Source organism: Chrysochloris asiatica, unplaced genomic scaffold (genome assembly GCF_000296735.1).
Source record: "Chrysochloris asiatica unplaced genomic scaffold, ChrAsi1.0 scaffold00020, whole genome shotgun sequence".
Lineage (NCBI taxonomy): Eukaryota > Metazoa > Chordata > Mammalia > Afrosoricida > Chrysochloridae > Chrysochloris > Chrysochloris asiatica.
The window spans coordinates 21835680-21856582 of NW_006408538.1; the positions used below are offsets into that span (position 1 = coordinate 21835680).

A 20903-nucleotide genomic window follows, 5' to 3' on the forward strand; every position below is an offset into this window, starting at 1 on the left:
CATATATTACCTTTGCCTTTTTTTTAAAGTTATTATTGTGAATTATGTGATGGTTTACATGGGAGAACATTAACGTTACATTCATCCTATCTTATTTTGTTTCATTGCCATGGTCACGATTCCCTGCATGCATCATCAAACAGCCAAAGGGTACACCCTGCAAGCTTGCCCCACTTTTGTTTTTTTCTTAAATGTTTTATTGTGAATTATGTGATAGTTTACATGGGAGAACAGGAGAACATTAATTTACATTCATTCTATCGTATATTGTCTCATTGCCATGGTTACAATGCCCTCCATGATCATCAACCAACCAAAGGGTATACCCTGCAATCCTTCCCCCCGTACCCCCCAGGTCTTCAGCACACAGTCGCTCTCCCTCTCTGGATCTAAAGCCTCCAGCTGCTCCATCTCTCCACATCATCATCTCTGCCTCCATTTCAGGCATCACTGCTTCTCTGGGTAGGGTCCCGCTCTCCGCTATTCTCTCTTGATGGTCCTAGGGACCTCCGCTCCTTGCCCCCCTTTTGAATGTGCGCATTCATCGCAATAAATTGTACTCTCAGCACAGCTTTCACTGTGTCCCAAATATTTTGGTATGTTATGTTTTTGTTTTCATTTGTTTCTAGGAACTTTGTGAGTTCACATTTAATTTCTGCTATTATCCGATCGCTTTTCAGCAGGATGTTATTCAGTTTCCATGTATTCAACTTTATTTATTTGATCTTCTTTATTGTTGATTTCTTGTCTTATAGCATTGTGGTCTGGAAAGATGCTTTGTAGTATTTTGATGTTTGTAAATTTATGGAGACTTGCTTTGGGACCTAGCATATGGTCAATTCTCGCGAAAGTTCCATGTACACTGGAAAAGAATCTGTATGGTGCTATTGTTGGGTTGAGTGCTCTGTACACATCTATGAGGTCAAGTTGGTAGTTTGTGATGTTTGGTTCCTCTGTAACTTTGTCGAGTTTCTTTCTGGTTGTTTTATCCCTTTTCAAAAATGGCATGTAAAAAATCTCCCACTATAATTGTAGATTTGTCTATTTCTTTCTTCAATTTTAGTAGAGCTTGCTTTATATATCTAGGTGGTTTTTCATTGGGAGCGTAGACATTTATTATGGTTATGTCATCTTACTCAGTTGACCATTTAATCATGAGCTAGTGTTCTCCTTTATCTCTTATGGGGGTTTATGCCTTAAAATTTATGTATCAGAGATTAGTTTTGCTACTCTGGCTTGTTTTTTATTGCAATTAGCATGGCATATTTTTTCCATTCTTTAACTATTACTCTGTTTTTGTCTTTGTTTGTAAGGTGTGTCTCTTGTAGGCAGCATATTGAAGGATCTTGTTTTCTTATCCATTCTGCCACTGTCTGTCTCTTCACTGGTTCATTTAATACATTGATATTCAGTGTAATTATCCATGCTGCTGTTGTTGTAGTTAGGTTCCACGAGTCGGTACCGATTCATTGCAACCTTAGGCACAGAAGAACGAAACACTGCCCAATCCGGGGCCAACCTCACTACTGTTGACACACTTGAGTCCATGGATGCTGCCATTTGGCCAATCCATCTCACTGGGGGTCTTCCTCTTTTTCTCTGACCTTTCACACATTACCAAACATGATCTCCTTCTCCAGCGACTGGTCCCTCCTGACAAAATGTCCAAAGTATGAGAGACGAAGTTTGGTCATCTTGGCCTCCAAGGAGCACTCTGGCTGCACTTCTTCCAAAATGGATCTATCTGTTGGTTCTATTGGCAGCCCATGGCACTTTCAATATTCCCCTCCAACACCATAACTCAAAACCATCAATTCTTCTACAGTCTTCCTTATTCACTGTCCAGCTTTCACCTGCATATGAGGTTACCATGGCTTTGGTCAGGTGCACCTTAGTCCTCAAGCTGACATCTTTGCTCTTCAACACTTTAGAAAGATCTTGTGCAGCAGATTTGCCTAATGCAATACGTCATTTGATTTTGTGACTATTGCTTCCGTGAGTGTTGATAGTTGATCCAAGAAAAATGAAGTCCTTGGCAACTTCATTCATTTCTCCATTGATAAGAATGCTGTTTATTGGTCCAGTGGTGAAGATTTTTGTTTTCTTTATATTGAGATGTAAATCATACCAAAGTTGTGATCTTTGATCTTCATCAGTAAATGTTTTAAGTCCTCTTCGCTTTAAGCAAGCAAGATTGTATCATCTGCATATCGCAGGTTGTTAATGAGTCTTCCCCCAATCCTGATGCCACATTTTTTTTTCATATAACGCAGCTTCTTGGATTATTTGATTAGCATACAGGTTGAATAAATATGGTGAAAGAATACAACCTTGTCACACACCTTTCTTAATTTTAAACCATTCAGTGTTCCCATGTTCTGTTTGAACAACTGCCTCTTGGTCCAGGTACAGATTCCTCATGAGCACAATGAAGTGTTCCGGAATACTCATACTTTGCAGTGTTGTCCATAGCTTGTCATGATCCACACAATCGAAAGCCTTTGTGTAGTCAATAAAACACAGGTATACATCTTTTTGATATTCTCTGCTTTCAGCCCAGATCAATCAGACATCAGCAATGATATCCCTTGTTCTACGGCCTCTTCTGAATCTGACTTGAACCTCTGGAAGTTCTCTGTCAATGTACGTTTGCAGCTGTTTCTGTATTACCTTTAGTAAAACTTTACTTACATGGGATATCAAAGAGATTGTCCGATGATTTCCTCATTCCATTTGGTCACCTCTCTTTGGAATGAGCACAAATATGGATCTCTTCCAGTCAGTCAGCCAGATAGTTGTCTTCCAAATTTTTTGGCATAGATGAGTGAATGCCTTGTTTGCCACCTCACTTTCTTGAAAGACATCAATTTTCATTCCATCAATTCCTGCTGCTTTGTTCTTTGCCAATTCCTGCATTGCACCTTGGACTTCCTCCTTCAGTATCATTGGCTCTTGATCATATATATGCTACCTGTTGAAGTGGTTTAACATTAACCATTTCCTTTTGGTACAGTGACTTTATGTATTCCTTCCATCTTTTCTTGATGCTTTCTGCATCATTCAATAATTTGTCCAGAGAATGTTTCAATAACAAAAGTCGAGGTTTGAATTTTTACTTCAGTTCCCCCAGCTTGAGAAATGCTGAGCTTGTTCTTCCTTTTTGGCTTTCTGATTCCAGATCCTTGCACATTTTGTTGTATTATTTGGCTTTATCTTCTCCAGCTGATCTTTGAAATTTTCTCTTCAGCTCTTGGACCCGCTCATTTATTCCATTTGCTTTAGCATCTCTACTCTTGAGAGCAAGTTTCAGAGTCTCTTCTGACATCCATTTTGACCTTTTCCTTCTTTCTTGTCTTCTTAAAGACTTTTTGCTTTCTTATATATATGATGTGTTCTTGATGTCATCCACAACTCTATTGGTCTTCTGTCTAGTGTTTAATGTATCAAATCTGTTCTTCAGATGATCTCTAAATTCAGGTGGGATATATTCAAGGTCATATTTTGGCTCTTGTGGATTTGTTTTCATTTTCTTCAGCTTCAGTTTGAATTTGCATATGAGTAATTGAAGGTCTGGTCCACAGTCTGACCCTGTTTTCACTTGCTTTTCCATTGCTTCTTTCCCCAGATATAGTCAATTTGATTTCTATGTATTCCATCTGGCGAGGTCCATGTGTATAGTGATCTGTTATGCTGTCTAAAGAAGGTATTTGAAATGAACAAATCATTGATTTTGCAGAATTCTATCATGCATTCTCCAGCATCATTTCTATCACCAAGGCCATATTTTCCAACTACTGATCCTTCCTCTTTGCTCCAAACTTTTGAATTCCAATCACTGGTAATGATCAATACATCCTGATTACAAATTTGATCAATTTTAGATTGAAGAAGTTGGTAGGATTCTTCTGTTTCATCCTCACTGGCTTTAGTGGTTGGTGCGTAAATTTGAATAATAGTGGTATTAACTGGGTTTCCTTGTAGGTGCATGGATATTATTCTATCACAGACAGCGTTGTACCTCATGACTGATCTGGATGTGTTCTCTTTGACAATGAATGTAAAACCTTCCTCTTCAATTTACTATTTCTGGCATAGTAACCATGTGGTCGTCAGATTCAAAATGGCTAATACCCGTCCATTTCAGCTCACTAATGCCTAAGATATCGATGTTTATGCATTCCGTTTCATTTTTGACAACTTCCAATTTTCCCAGATTCATACTTCGTACATTCCATGTTCCAATTTTCAGTGGATGTTTACAGTTGTTTCTCTTCATTTTGAGTTGTGCTCAATCAGCAAATGAAGGTCCCACAGGCTTTTCTACCATGGGCTTTACTCCATTCATGTCTTCACTGTCAACTGTACTTTGAGGAGGCAGATCTTCCCCAGTCACATTTTGAATGCCTTCCAACTGAGGGGCTCCTTATCTGGTACTATATCTAACAGTGTTTCTCTGCTATTTATAAGGTTTTCAGTGACTAAATAGTTGGAAGTAGTTCGTCACTCCTTCTTCCTAGTCTGTCTTCATCCGGAAGCTCATCTAAAACCTGTCCACCATGGGTGACCCTGCTGGTATTTAAAATACCGGTGACATAGCTTTCAGAATCACAGCAACTCACAAGCCATCACAGTAGGACAAACTGACAGAGGATAAGTATGAAATAATTTCTGTTGTTATGTTAATTGTTGTGGTTCTGTTCATACCTTTGTTCTGCATGCCTTCTGTGCTGAGTTCATGTTTTTTGTTCTATTTCTTGTCAGTTTCTTCTTAGTTTTAATGTTTGCTTGTTCTGCTTGGATCTCCATTTTCATGGTAATTTGTGAAGTTTTAATTTTCTTTGGGGTTACTTATGGTCTATTAACTTTTCCCTGCATTTAAGACCGTCGATTGTATCATTCTTTGGACATATTGTCAGGAGGCACCAATCACTGGAGGATATCATATTTGGTAAGGTGGAGGGTCAGAGAAAAAGAGTAAGACCCCCAGTGAGATGGATTGGTTGACCAATGTTCTCAAGCATGGCAACCATTGTGAGGTTGGCCCAGGATCGGGCAATGTGTTGTTCTGCTGTGTATAGGGTCTCTATGACTCAGTACCGACTCAATGGCACCTAGCAACAATAACAACAATTGTATCCTGCAATCCACCTGACCTCCCCACCATATGGATCTCTGTTCCTATGTTTTTCCCTTCTTTGACATTGTTGATACTTAGATCTTTGATTGGCCTTGCAGGTCCTCTGAATTTGTTGCTTTAATTTTGTTCTGTTCGGAACTCTGCTATCTGTCGACTGAGTTCCAGGTGGTGTTGCCACATCTGTCAATCGCTGTTTGTTGTCTGTACTTGTTGGTTTTCATTCCAAAGAATTCCCTTTAGAATGTTTTGAAGCACTGGATTGGCTTTGAGAAAATCTCTTAGCTTCTGTTTATCCTGGAATGTTTTGATTGCACCATCATATTTGATTGACAGTTTTGCTCGAATCTTTGTTGGCAGGTTTTTTTCTTTTGGAGTTTTATATATATATCTCCATTGCCTTCTTGCCTGCATGGTTTCTGCTGAGAAGTCAGAGCTTAATCTAATTCGCTTGCCTTTGTAGGTAATGCTTCTCTTTTCCCTGGCTGCTTTTAGGATTATCTTCTTGTCTTTGATTTTGGAGAGCTTGATTATGATCTGTCTCAGTGATTTTCTTTTGGGGTCTATCCTTCCTGGGGTACATTGAGATTCTTGAATGTTTATCTTCTCATCCTTCAAAATGTTGGGGAAGTTTTCCTTCAGAAGCTCCTCAACTGTCTCCTCTCTGGATTTCTGTGATTCATCCTGTTCTGGAATGCCAATAATTCTTAAGTTATTCCTCTTCATGCTATCCAGCATGAATTTTACACTCTTTTGATTTTTTTATCCTTTTTTCTGCTCACTCCTCTATGTTAGCAGTATTGAGAGATTCGTCTTTGAGCTCACTGGTTCTGGCTTTCGTCTCTTCCACTCTACCCCTTTGCCCTTTCAGTGTGTTGTCCATTTCTGATATTTTATTATTAATCATCTTGACCTCTTTTTGCAGGTTTTGAATTATTACCAATGCTATATCTGTCTTGTTTGATTGCTCCTGTAGCACTTTCCTGACTTCTTCCTTATTTTCCTTGACCCCTCTGTGGAGCATTTGAATTTGTCTCCAAATCAATCGTATGAATTCTTTCTCAGGCACATCTAAAACCTGCTCTTGTTCTAGTGGGGGGGTCTATATCTGCCTCCACCTCATTTGTCTTAGTTACTCTGTTCTGTTTTTGGACGTGTGCTGAGATCTTTAGTTGCTTTTTCTTTGACATTTTCAGTAATTAGGTGGGGTTTTAATGATTAAATGAATGTATGTTTCTGTGTTGTTAAGCTTACTGTGTGTCTCCTGGTGGATATGATCTGGAGATAGGCTTCCCTTTTCACATGTAATGCCTAGCAGCTGGTATTGGCTCCAGTCCAAATAGTGGGATATTATGGGGTATGCTTGTAGCTTGACTATATGGGCATGCTTTCTGTCTTTTCTTGGGTAAGATCGGGAGAGAAAGCTCCCATCCCCAGGAAAAAAATGACATCAAAAGGACCCAAAACAGTAACAATATAAAAGCAGAGACAAAACCACCACTCAAAAACAAGAATAGAACCATAGCTGACTGTCCGGTGGTCTTTGCTGCACAGGCAGCATGTGTGCACTGCAGAAACCTCCAGCGGTAGGTGGGGTTTTCCACTCGCTCACGCCCCTCCTCTAGTAACCACTGTGGAGGTGTGCATATAGATATTGAGAAATGAATGGAAGAAAGATTGTCCCCTATTTTTATCTCTGACGGTCAGGTAGGTATCTGCATCTGCACAGCATAATTCTCAAAATAGCTGCATCCTTGTATATAATAGTTGGTGTTGGTTCTCGCCTTTTATATTGAGGTTTTACAAGGTGCACATACGTTTTGGCTATATGGCCAGGCCTGCTCTTTTCTTGCTAGATAAGTCAGGTATAATGGGTCCCGCCCAGGTCAGTTTTAGGGCTAGGTCCCAAAGTCAGACGTCATAAGAAGCCACCAAAAGATTAGTCTGTGGGACCAATGGGGCTTCTCCCATGGACCTCCTCACTGTGCCGTGGGAAAACTGCGGGAGCAATGTTGTACCCTTTTGAGGGTGCGATCCCACCCGGCTGAGGTTTCCGGGCTGGGCTGTGAGGGTGCAACAGGGGAGAGGAGGATGGAAAAGTATATAGTTAGTCACACCTCTTTTTCCAGAAGCTCTGTGGTTTTTTGCACTGTTACTGTACCAGCCTGGCTGTGGCCCTGACCTCTGATTTCTGCCCAGGCCGAGGGATGTCCCACATCACTTGTTCTACATCCAGATCAATTCAGCAATCACCGTATTTTCCTTTTCACAATCAGATTTCTCTACTGGTGGGCACAGGAATCTGGTGGCTGGCACCTTGTACAAGATCCAAAGCTCTGAGGCTGTTCCAGGAAGCGCATTCTCTAGTTTATCTGTACCTCCACTGAGGAGCCTCCCCTACCTGTCTCTGCTTCACCCACCACCAAACTGGTAGTCCTTACCTTTGCTTTTAATATACTGTTTTCAGTTATAAATTTCACCAATTTAATTTATAATAACAGCTGTGCTTTAACAACTGGCTTACAAAATTTAATAATTGGTTCTTGTGAGTCAGTCTAGGCAGCCTAGAGCACAGCACTGGTTATAAATAATCCATTGAATCTGAAGCACTCATGTCTGCATTGTATAATTATTTTATTTATTAGTATACAAGCTTATGGTTTTATTTACATATCAGGCCCCAAACATGCCAATACAAATATCTTAATAGAAATATATTTTCTATCTTATTGTATAAAGATAGGAGGGTTTTCTGTACCAGGCCCCTCATGTGGAAATATGCAGGTTATGGTATTAAACTGTATTTGGGTGGGATTCTAAGTGCTCCATGTATTAGCTGAATATCATTGAACAAGTTATATAACCTCTTTTGGTGTGGCATTGTAGGATAAGCAGTAGACTGCTAACCACAAGATGGGTGGTTTAAGACAACCAGCTGCTCCTTGGAAACTGTACAGCGTCACTGTGAGTAGGAACTGACTCAACAACATTTAACAGTGGCCTTATATTTTCAACGGTCATAATAATTGTGCTGCAAAGAGACCAGACAAGTAACAGTAACATAAAAACTTGCAGGTTCCGATGACCGGAAGGTGGGCACTAGACATACACCTTGGGCGCTAGAAGTCAGACTAACTTGATTTCTATTCACACTCTGGAATTTAGAACTCTATGGCCTAGGACGGACTTCTGGTGTGGAGTTGTCGGTTAATGCGGTAAACTGCAACGTCCATGTGGCCCGTTAAGGACGCCAGTGCTAACTCAACAGCTGCTCCTTGGAAACCCTATACAGGGTCGCTATGAGATTCTGACTCCATGGCACTAAGCAACATGGCCTTGGGCATGTTACTTACTGTTCTTATGTCTCAGTTTTCTCAGTTTTCAAATGAGACTCCTAAGACCTATGCCACACATTGGAATCTCATTAGCACTTAGTAGGCATGCAAGAGACATTACAGTTGATCCCAAGATGAAGGGACATTGGAAGCAGAGTGGATCATGAGCTGCACTGCTAATTTCAAGGTCGGTAGTTCGAATCCACCAGTCGCTCCATAGAAGAAAGATGAGTCTTTTTGCTCCGGGAAGATTGACAGCCTCAGAAACCCTATGCAGGGTTATTATGAGTTGGAACCGACTAAATGACACACAGCCCCCAACCCCCAACCACCCCAAGATGAGACTGTTTTCTCCTATAAAGATTTACATTCTCAGAACCACTATACCAAGTTGCTATGAGTTTGAATTAACTCAAGGGCAGTGGATCTTTTTGTTTGTTGATATCCCATGCTTTGGAGTCCTGGTGTGGCTCTGTGGGCTAATGTTATTGTTGTTAAGTGCCGTCAAGTTGGTTCAGACTCATAGCGACCCCGTACAGGGTTTTCAAGGAGCAGCTGATGAGCTTGAACTGCCAACCTTGCAGTCTGTTGCATTAACCCACAGCACCACACCTGGACTCCATTGGTTAATGAGCTGGATGTAAAGCCAATTTGAACCTCAAGGTCAGCTGTTCATGCTCACCAACCGTAATGACCCTCTAGCTTCATTTGAGTTTTGAGGTGTTCTGAAGATTCATCATTATTTTTTAACATTGACATCGCATAGTGTTCCATGAATGCATATTCCCAAGTTTGATGGGCCTTTAGATTGTTTCTAGCTTTTTGCTTTTGTGAATAGTTCTGTAATGAGCATGATTATGCATTTATCTACTCATATCACAGCTCTTATCTCTCTAGGATGTATACCAAGTAGAGCGATTGCTGAATCAATGGTATTTTTATTTCCAACTTTCTGAGAGAGGAGTGACCATTACTACTTTCAACAGTGGTTGGCAGCGTAGTGGTTACGAATTGGGCTGCGAGCCTTAAGGTCAGCAGTTCGAAACTACCAGCCGTTCCGCAGGAGAATGGTAAGGCTTTCTGCTCCCATAAAGATTTACAGCCTCGGGAACCCTGTACAGGGTCACTATGAGTAGGAACCGACTGCACGGCACATAACCACCAACCACCACCAGTCCTTGTCAGCATTTGTTGTTTTCGGTTTTTTTAAACTTCTCTATTAATGCTGGTGTGAGGTGATATCTCATTGCTGTTTTGATTTGTAGCTCTTTAATGGAACTCCTGAGCCAACACAGTGGCATTTAACAACAACAACAACAATGGGACTTCTGGTGTGGTACTGCTGTAGGATAAGCACCGGACTGTGAACCACAAAGTCAGCAGTTCAAACCTACCAGCTGCTCCTTGGAATCCCTATACTGACTCGACCATGCTTTACAACAACAATGGCTAAAGACTGAGCATTTCTTCATATGTTTGTTGGGCGCCTGAACATGTTTTCTTTAGTGAAGTGTCTATTCCAGCCTTCTGCCCATTTTCAGACTTGATTATTGTCTTTTTCTTGTTGAGGTGTTGAAGTGTTCTATGAATTTTAGAGATGAGTCTTTTGTTTATTATGCCATTGCCAAATTTCTTTTCCCAGTCTGTGAGTTCTCTTTTTATTCTTTTGGGAAAATCTTTAGATGCACACGTGTGTTGAATTTTTAGGAGGCTTCCCAATCATCTCTTTGTGTTCTGCTTTTTGTATATTTTCAGTTACGTTTGCTAATGTATTTATACCACATACTGGAGTCCGTACACTTGTCCCAATTTTTTATTCATGATCTTTATAGCTCTAGGTCTTACATTTAGGTCTTTGAACCATCTTGAGTTTGCTTTTATATACGGTGTGAGATATGGATCCTGTTTCATTCTTCTGCTAATGGATCTCCAGTTCTGGCAGCAGCATTTGTCTGAGACTCCTTATTCCCCATTTCATGTATTTTTGATATTTTGGCAAAGATCAGCCATCTGTATGGGATGGATTTACTTCTGGGTTTTTGCAGTGTGGTGTATTATCCAATACGTCTCTTTTAGCAACGTCTTTGTAACTCCTTCCAAACAGCTTTTGTTTTCCCTGTTGGGTCTGAGTAAAAAAGGATGGGAGAAGATACTGATAGGATGAAAAGATTCAGCTGTGGGTGACTTTGAGCGGGCTACTTGTTTACAGAGTGGGTTACCTCCAGGCACTTACTTGGAGAAACTAGGTTTGTTGACCCATGGAGATAGAGCTCTGTGCCTTCAGACTGAGGGTATGGTGCAGTGGTTTCCTGTGGGCATTTATTAGCAACTTTGTAACATTGGTCAAGGGAAAGGCTGTCCTGACTAGAACGACTATGTCCTGAGTTTTTTCTGATCCTGCTTTGTAATCTGTTAACATCCTTAATTAACCCATAACTGTGAAGATGGTGTCTGAGTTGTGTTGGCCATTACAATAAATTAATAGAATCTAGTTGTAGCATAGTGGTTACAAATCGGGCTGCAAGCCTTAAGGTCAGTGGTTCAAAACTACCAGCCGCTCCACGGGAGAAAGATGAGGCTTTCTACTCCCGTAAAGATTTATACCCTCGGAAACCCTGTACAGGGTCGCTATGGGTCAGAACTGACTCGACGGCGCTTAACAACAACAACAACAACAACAAGTTGACTAAAGAGGACTGTGGGAAGAACATTTAATGCTCTGGGGTTTTTTTTGGGGGGGAGGTGTTCAATTTTCAATTGTTGCATTGTCATTGTTTTGACTACTGTGGCTTTAGAGAGCAGAAAGTGTGAGGCCTCCTACTTTGTTCTTCTTTAGTAGTTCTTTGCTTATCCAGGGTCACTTTCCTTTCCTTGGTGAGTTTTTATTTCTCTGCAAGAATGATGCTGGACTATGCAATGGGATGGTATCATGTCTGGGGATTGCTTTTGGTGGTATTGACATTTTCAAAACATTGAGTCTTCTGATCAACAAGCATAGTATATTCTTCCACTTATGTAAATCTCTTTTGATTTCTTATAGTAGTGTTTTGTATTTTAAAAATATTTTAGATTTAAAGCAATACAATTATTTTTAAATTAAAAAAAAAAAAAAAAGGTGTTGTTGTTGTTAAGTGCTGTGGAGTCGGTTCTGACTCATAGTGACCCTGTACAGGGTTTCCGAGGCTGTAAATCTTTACGGGAGCAGAAAGCCTCATCTTTCTCCCTCAGAACAGCTGGTAGTTTCGAACTGCTGACCCTGAGGTTTATAACCCAATTCGTAACCATTACGCTAACAGAGCTCCTACACTCCTAATATAAGCACTCCTAGTGTGGCTCTGTAAGATTAGCACTGGACTTCTAACCATGAGGTTGGTGGTTCAAACTTACCAACTGCTCCTTGGAAACCTATACCGGTCGCTATGAGTTGGAACCAACTCGACAACACGTAACAACATCAATACAAACTTTGTTAGCTCTTAACTATTCAAAATTTAAAGGAAGCCTGGTGGTGCTGTGGTTTAGAGTGAAGCTGTTGACTGAAAGGTTGGAGGTTTATAGCCACCACCCTCTCAATGGCAAAAAGAGGAGGCAGCTTGTGTCTGTCAAAGTGTTGCAGCCTTGAAACCTCTATGGGGATAGTAGTACTCTGCCCTTTGGAGTCTGACTTCAGTTGGAATCTACTTGACAGTACCTGGTTTATTGCAAATGTCATGTTAAAATCACCAAGTCTGCACGACTTTACTCTCCCTATGCTCACTTAATAGTATGTAGTAAGAATCTTTGCATGTTTCTTTAGCCTCATAATTTTATTTGGTCACTGCAAAAAAATTGTTTTTATAATGCTGTATATTCAGTTCTTTTTTCCCCCTATTGCATAAGTGTCTGCTAAAAACATTTAGGAAGCCATTGCTTGTCATTTGTAAGGCCTCTTACAATGATTACATTCTGTGATTTGATTTCTTACGTAACAGCCTGAAAAATGCCCAAACCACAGCCCTTCCTTCATTTTATTTTTTTTCCCTTTTCTCTTTTCCCTTCCCTTTTCTGTGCCTCTCATTTTCTCCTTCCCTTTCTCTCACTTTCCTTTTTCTCTTACTCCCCTGTTCCCTTCCTTCCTTTTTAAAAAAATCCCTTCCTTAAGTATTTGTGAAGTATTACTCAGGAGGGACCAGTCTCTGGAGAAGGATATCATGTTTGGTATGGTGGAGGATCAGGGAAAAAGAGGAAGACCCCCAGCGAGATGGATTGGCAAAGTGGCAGCATCAATGGGCTCAAGTGTGGCAACAATTGTGAGGTTGGCCCAGGACTGGGCAGTGTTTCATTCTGTTGTGCATAGGGTTGCTATAAGTCAGTACCGACTTGATGGCGTCTAACAACAACAAGGAGCTGTGGTAGCGTAGTGGTTATGAATCAGGCTGCAAATCTCATGGTCAGTAGTTTGAAACTACCAGCTGTTTCGCGGGAGAAAGATAAGGCTCTCTGGTCCCATCAAGAGGTACTGCCTCAAAAACCCTGTACAGGGTTGCTTTGAGTCAGAACCGACTCCACAGCACATAACAACAACAACAACAACAACAACTCGGAGCAGGATGTCATTTTAGGTGCTGGCCAAACTGGAGGGCCTTCGTTGTTGCTGTTAAGGGCCATCAAGCCAATTCCAACCCAGAGTTACTTGACTTAGGGTTTCTGAGGAGCAGCTGGTGGGTTTGAACTGCTGACCTTTTGATTAGAAGTCTACAGCATCACACCAGGTCTCTAGAGCTCCTTTAGATCAGATAAATACAGATGGAAAGCTCTAGACTGTTGCCTTCAAAGAACTTTCTCATTTCAATGAATGAAGCTTTTGACACAATCCTTTCTTCCCACCCTGATGTTCTACCCACTGAAATCCAGTTTATTCCAACTCATAGTGAACCTGACTGTCTGCATCCTGTCTTTTGACCCAAGTTCTGGTCCATGTCTCAGTTTAATGCTCTGCTTCAGCCCACACTCTGCCTTCTGTTTCTCTGGTATCATTCTGGGTTCCCACCTCCCTCTCAGGCCTACCTTGTCACTTTATTTTTTTCTTTCCAATTCCTTGATTTGTGGCTCTGGAGAAACTATTTATGGCTCTCTTGCATTCCCAACTCAATCCACCTGTCATTGAAGCTTGCAAGCATGCTTCGTGCTGAAAAACCTGGTGCCTTCACTTGTGAGCAGATTGGATCGTGGATAACATAAGCCTTCTAGCTGATTCTTTTGCTTCTAACTGAATTCTTCAGGTGCTGGTCCATGGTTATCCTCTGATCTGAGACCTTGGCTGTAGCTTTGTTGTGTCAAATTACAATCAGAGTATATAATCATTCTGCGTTTACTTCCACTTATATGTTGGATGGAAGGGTTACTGTTCTATAGCTCACCTTGGGAAAGTTGCTGGTATGGATAAGAAACAACGCAGGCCACATGACGGTTCAGGTATGTTCAGGTGTCATACCAGAGGCCAGGTACCAGGTTCTGTGACAGTATTACATCATGGGGTTATGTTGCAAGTTTGGGATCCCTCAGATCCAGTATTCATCATGGTTATGATGTTTTTGTTACGTTTTGTTTTGTTTTTTGATGCATTAAGGATGCAATCAGCTCCTCATTTTATTTCCCTTGGTGTTCTCAGTCCAGAACCTGGGATATAGTAAGTGATTATTAAATACTTGATAACTAAATGAGTGATGCTTTTTCTTATGAGAGAAAATAAATGTTTTTAGAAGAGTCCGCTTTATACCATGGTTTCAGGGAATGAATTGTGATGGAAAGTGAAGATTGCTTTTACTTGAAAGAGGCTGACAAATTTCCTAGACCCAGGACCACTTTATGCAGCAAATGATTTAAGGGTGAGTGAGCATGCCAAAGCGCTCCACTTGAGCTGAGTGATGGGGAATGAGTTGTGGAGCTGTGGTCTTAGATGGTATTTTGTGAAAAATTGTGGGAGATTTATGGCTATTAAACAACTTTGTAGCTGCCCCCTTCTTGTTGCAGAGCCTGCCAAATCTCTCCTTCTGTGGCTGTCTCATGTTCCTTCAGTGCATACATGATGTTCAAAACAATCTGCTGGAATGCCTGTTTCCATTTAATGCACCCAATGGGAAGGGGCCTGCCTTTTTCACATTTGTCTGAAGATGCTAGTTTTCTGTAACCACTGAGTGAAATCTTCACATCGCAAGTCTCTTGTAATGCACACTCTACTTTCACTCTATCTTTTCCAAAGAGGTTGCCAAAGTTCCATCTTCCTTCATGCATTATGGAAATTGCAGGGTGCCATATATTAGTGACTATTACCATTATTGATGTGATTTTTAAAAAAGAATATATTGCCAGCTTTCTAATCATGAATAGAAGAAGAACAGAGAAATGTTCAGAACGCTTTGATAAATCTTAAGCGGAAGGACTTACAGGGTTGGAATGAGCATTTCAGGTCTTAATGTGGGGAGGATACATGTCATTACTCTCATCCGCTCCCTGTTTCACATCCTATAGGTCACAGTAGCTTTAGAAGCAACAGAAGTGATGTTATCACAAAAAACACAACCAGAGATGCCATTAGTCCATGCTTTAGGAGTGCTGGAGAATTGTTCTAGGAAACTTCTTCTAATGACGGATTCATATCAATTTCTTAATACATGTATTAGAGCAGAAATAGTAGGCTCTTCTTCCTTTGTTTTGATTTTAATTTCAATTTTAAGAAATTCCAACAATGCAGACAAGCTTAAAAATGATGAATATATATATGTTGCCCCATCCAGACTGTATAGTTTTAATATTTTGACATACTTGCTTTAAGCCTTTTCTTTAAATAAAGGAAATGGCCATTATATATAAAATTGAAACCCCTTATACCACCCTGGGGAGTCCTGTTGTGGTGCAGTAGGATCAGCACCGGACTGCTAATCATTAAGTCTATGGTTCAAACCCACTAGCTGCTCCTTAAGAACCTGATATAGGGTAGCTGTGAGTCAGAACTGACCAAAAGGTACTTGAATCACACCACGTACCACCATGGAGTCCTGGTGTGGTGCTGCATGATCAGCACTGGACTGCTAACCACAAGGTCGGTGGTTCAAACTCACCAGTTTCTCCTCAGAAATCCTATACAGGGTCACTGAGTTGAAACTGTCTCGATGGCATTTAACAACAACTTACCACCGTACTGAGTACGGATGTGGCACTGTAGGATAAGTACTGGGCTGGTAACTGCACGGTTGACAGTTAAAAACCCATCAGCTGCTCATCAGAAACCCTATACAGCGTTGTTATGAGTCGGAAATGAATCGATGACACCCACCAACAACAACAGCCATACACAGTTGAGATTAAATAACTACGTATTTGCAGAAAATACTAGAGTTTGTTTATCGTTCTGTCTTTAGCTTGCATTTTCACTCAGTATAAATTTTTTTAGACCTTTTGAAATTAAGATGTATAAATCACATTTGATTTATACCCCGTGCTCCTGAGACGTTAGGATGACCAGACTTTATCTCTCAGAGTTTGGGCATGTTATCGGGCGGACCCAGTCCCTGGAGAAGGACATTCTGCTTTTAGTAAAGCGGAGGGTCAGCAAAAAAGAGGAAGACCCGCCAACAAGATGGACTGGCACAGTGGCAGCAGCAATGGGCTCAAGTGTAACAGTGATTGTGAGGTTGGCATAGGACTGGGCAATGTTTCGTTCTGTTGTGCATAAGGTCGTTATGAGTTGGAACTGACTCAATGGCACCTAACAACAACAATTACATGAATATACTACACTTCATCCATTTTCCTCTTTGACAGACATTTATGTTATTGCCCACTTGTTCTGTTACAAGTAGTGTTGCACTGAATAGTCTTCATTTACAGACCTCTGTGAAATTTTCCATACTTGTAGATTTTAAATGGAATTACTGATTTTCACTTTCATTGTTGATAAGTGCTGTTAGGTTGAATCTGCCTCATAGCTAATTTGTATCGGGTTCGAATCACCAACCTTGCAGTTGGCAGTCCAGCATTTATTATCCTGTGTGCCACACCAGGACTTCGATGTTGCTAAACTGCTCTGCAACGTAGTTGAACATTCTCATTGGCAAAGGACGAGGATGTGAATTTCATTTCTCTTCATTCTCACTGGTAGCTATTCTTGTGATATTCTAAAATGTGCTAATATGAGTGGAGACATTATATTTCATTCTTTTAATTTGCATTGCCTTTATTGTTAGTAAATTTGACCATCTTTTGTTTATTGTTCATTCAGGATTTCTCTTGCAGGAGTTGCCTCGCATTGGCTTTATCCATATTTCTACTATATTTTTTCATTGATGTAGCAACATTGCATGTATCCTCAATATCGATGTTTTGTTGTTTATGTTGCAAATATCTTCTGACAGGAGTGATGTTTAAAAAATAAAATATAAAAGTACCATGTCTTTGGCAAATACTAAAAGATTTGAGAGACTTTGTAATCCTGAAGATTCAGATTTATCCCAATTTCCCTAATCTCCTTTTGAATATGTATTTTTTAAAATTCAGGTAAAACAAAACTTTTCTTAAAATTTTCCATTGATCATTTCATTACTTCATGGCCAGTGTATTGTGAATGTACTTCTGGTGTGGTGCTTTAAGATAAGCACTCGACCTCAAGGTCTGTTTGAACCACAAGGTCAGTGGTTCAGACTTACCAGCCACTCCTCCAAAACCTCATACAGGCTCACTATGAATCAGAACCGACTTGATGGCACTGAACAATAAAACAACAACAACATACGTGACTGGAGTCTTGGTGTGGTGCTGTAGGATAAGCACTGCACCACAAGGTTGGTTTGACAAACAAGGCCAGCAGTTCAAACCCACCAGTTGCTCCTCAGAACCCACATACAAGGTTGCTATGTGTTGGAACTGACTCGATGGCACATAATAGCAATAGTATAAATATATTGCTTCAGTTACAGAATGAGTTTTTTATTCTTTGGTCAATAGTGTGCATTTTTTCATCCCTTTCTTTCAGAAGATGACCACACTTTTCTGAATATGCTTCTATGCATGAGGTACAGAGAGCAAGTGTATCCATTCAGCTGAAAACCTAACATAACTTCATGTTGGTAAAATCTAGTCAAAGAGTTGGTGGTTTGAATCTTGATTTATACTAGTTTATCTATTCATCCAGCTATGAAAGTCCCACCAAAAGGCATATTTTGTGAAATAGTTCTTTTCCTGGATTCCTTTTCCATGGCTTGAGTTTATAAATGCAAACTGAGCATAAAAGTAATTAAATTCTGGGCATAGAACGATGGCTACAAAGCAGAACTCAAGCCACACTCTTTTTGCGTGGTCTACATTTGGAAATAAAGCAAAATATCTCTTTTACTCTTGGTTACAGAACCCTAATGTTTTGCCCAGTCAGAGGTATTTGCTGAAAGGTAGAGTTTCTTTCAGTAATTTCAAGAAGAGCTGTCATCAAATTGTCAACAGCCCAAATTGAGATTAAAAGTCCTAAGAAATAGCACAAAACAGCAAGTTAAACCTCATCTTGGAATCTGAGTTTTTTAGTGATGAGGTGAAGCAGAAACAGTGACAGAGAGAGTGGTTCTGGCCTCTGTGGAGGAAGGAGGTATGACAGGTTTTAGAAGGGTGATCTCCCTTAGAACAGTGTCATTGGGTTTCAGTCCTCACACAGCGAATAGAAGAGACCTTGAATGCCAAACAGAGAGACACGTGGGGACGGCACTCTTTGAATTTTAATCTAATTTCTGACTCTCACATTCTTGCAACATCTTAAAATGTCTAATGATGTAGAGTATCCAGCAAGTCTTATCTGTTTTTTGAAACTTTTTCTGATGACTGAGTTTTCATTCTCCTGGGTCTAGTACCCTTGGATCAAGCTTTAAACACCACATATTTCCCTTGGAACTGAAGTGAAGTAATGCTACCTGAAATCTGTTTCTACCTTAGGGACAGGACTTCTGATTCTGCCTCATTCAAAACTCTATAAGTCTCGACTGAAAGCAGCTTAATCAAACATCTCAAATGTCAGAAATGGGGTTTAAAGGTTTTTTTCTAGCAAGTAGGTCTAATCTCCTACTTATTTTTTTATTCCCCTAATGTAGGTAATCTCTTTGGAGAAAAGACCTGCTTCTAGCAGGGCAAATATATCCCATAGAATGTATTTTCTAGTCCAGAAAGAAAAAGGTAGTATTAATGAAATTTACTTTTTCATGAAGCTTGGAAAGGTTGTAAGCTCAGGGTTTTGATCTTAGCAGATGTTCCTTTTTAGGATATTAAAAAAGTATCAGTCTTAGAGTTGCTATGGTGTTACTTCTTGCTGTGAACCGTCGAATTCTGAGTGCAGTTACTGGCGACCTTCTCTGAGTGATGGCCAACCCTATGTCCGTGACCCATTCTTCCTACCTCAGTCACCGAGGAAGTGGAGCTGGGGAGAGAGTTAGTAGCTTGGAGCACATTATATAGAGTTCCCTGGTTAAGAAGTTCTTTGTGTACAGATAAGATAAAGAGCATCATCATGTATTGTTGTTATGTGCCATCGAGTCAGTTCCGACCCATAGCGACCCTGTACAGGGTTTCCGAGGGTGTAAATCTTTACGGGAGCAGAAAGCCTCATCTTTCTCCCGCGGAACGGCTGGTAGTTCCAAACCACTGACCTTAAGGCTCGCAGCCCGATTTGTAACCACTACGCTACCAGAGCTCCTTTACATATATTCAAATTACGTATAGGGTAGTATGCATTGTCATTTTCTTTCAGACCATGGGAGGGAACTGGTTTCTTGATAGCTGTTATATCCCAAATTTCAGCTGATTTTTTTGTAGTAACATTGTTAAACGTAACCAGCACCCTATTTCCACAATCTGTGACATTCCATACCGTCCCTGTTACCTTCCTGTGGCTAGTACTTCTCTTTTCTCTGACTCCATTCCATGGGACCAAGTGAGCCTGCTTTGTGGTTTTCCCCATGGAGGCCTGCTGGCCCTGTGGGATAAAGCACTGGACCACAAGGTCAGTTTGAATCACAAGATCGGTGGTTCAAACTCACCAGTCACTTCTTGGAAACCCTATACAGGGTCGTTGGGAGTTGGAAATGACTCAAGGGTTTGTAACAACAACAAAAAACACAACAACAACCTTGGGGTAAACTCAGCTTCTTCACCGGTTTCCATAGAAATCTGCTCATAGTGAGCATTTCATTTGTGGGAGTGACTGAGAGAGACCTGTGATGGAAATCTAAGTCTACACCATTTCATGCCTTCAGCCTCTTTCTCCTTTCCTCTTCTCTCCATTCATCGTCATAAGTAAATGATCCCCTGCCTCTGCTGAACCCTCCTACCTGTACTCAGGTCCCCTTGAGTCAGCCCCCTACTCACGGTGACCCAATGGAATGAAATACTGCCCGAGCCTGTGCAATCCCCAGGATTAGTTGTAGATCTGATGGGTGTGACCCACTGGACTTTCATTGGCTGAGTTTCCAGAATAGACCACCAAGTCTTTCTTTCTTCTTTATCTTAGCCTAGAGGTTGTGTTAACATGTGTTTAATAATACCACAACCCTCCAGCTTCCCCTGACAGATGATGGGTGGCTGCACACAAGATTCATTGACTGGAAATTGAACCCTGATCTCCTGCCTAGAAAACGGGAAGTGTACCACCACTGACCTCATCCTACCTTTACCAGGATATTGCTCCAACAAACACCACTCTTGCTGCCTTCAAAGTCTCTCAGTCTAAGAAAATATGTTCTCTAAATTCAGACTATTATGACACAAGTTTGTTGATCAAGAGTATTTAGTGTTTGGTGTTGCTTCTCATTGGCATTTGTTTTTATCACACAGGTTTCCAGTGAGGACGCGGCTGCCGCTTCAGAGCACCACTATACACCCCTGCCTTCTGCTTCCAGGGAGCTCACCAGTCACCGAGGTAGGGATCCATCTTGTCCTTGCTCTCAGTGGCTATGGGAAAGGACACTTGGCCATGTGGAGCTCTGGGCTTATTCCTGCTGCCTCGGCGTTCTAGAAGGGAAAGCAGGGGTTTTTCAGTTTTTGATGAGAATACCATACCTGTCAAAGCTAGCAGTTTTGATTCATATTAAAGAGAATTTCGTGGTAGTGTACAGGAAAGGCAAATAAACCCATAGTTATTATGCTTTTGTGATTTTTTCCTCTTTAAATAGAGAGATTGTAGTGTTTAAGAATTGCTAAGTAGATCATTGCATGCAGCAATAGTAATGGAGAGAAATTGGGAAACCCACTAATATTTGTAAAAGTATCATTGTTTGGCAGTGTAATTGTTGGAATCTGTAATTTTAAAGTGAATGAACTCTATATATAGCCCCAAGGAATTCCAGTTTGCTTGGCAACTTTGGTGAGAATCAACATACATGTTTTGCTAAATACTCTAATCCTGAAACTAGTAATTTGTCTTT

At 40.7% G+C, this 20903-nt stretch overlaps 1 protein-coding gene across 1 annotated transcript in view; it reads left to right on the forward strand.

Annotated features, from left to right (window-relative positions):
• LOC102834369 (chromosome unknown open reading frame, human C10orf11) overlaps positions 1-20903 on the forward strand; it is a 1226642-nt gene that overhangs the window by 819823 nt on the left and 385916 nt on the right. Inside the window, exon 5 of the mRNA XM_006835932.1 lies at positions 20314-20398. Within this exon, the coding sequence (XP_006835995.1) occupies positions 20314-20398 (85 nt within the window). The remainder of the gene's footprint in view (positions 1-20313; positions 20399-20903) is intronic.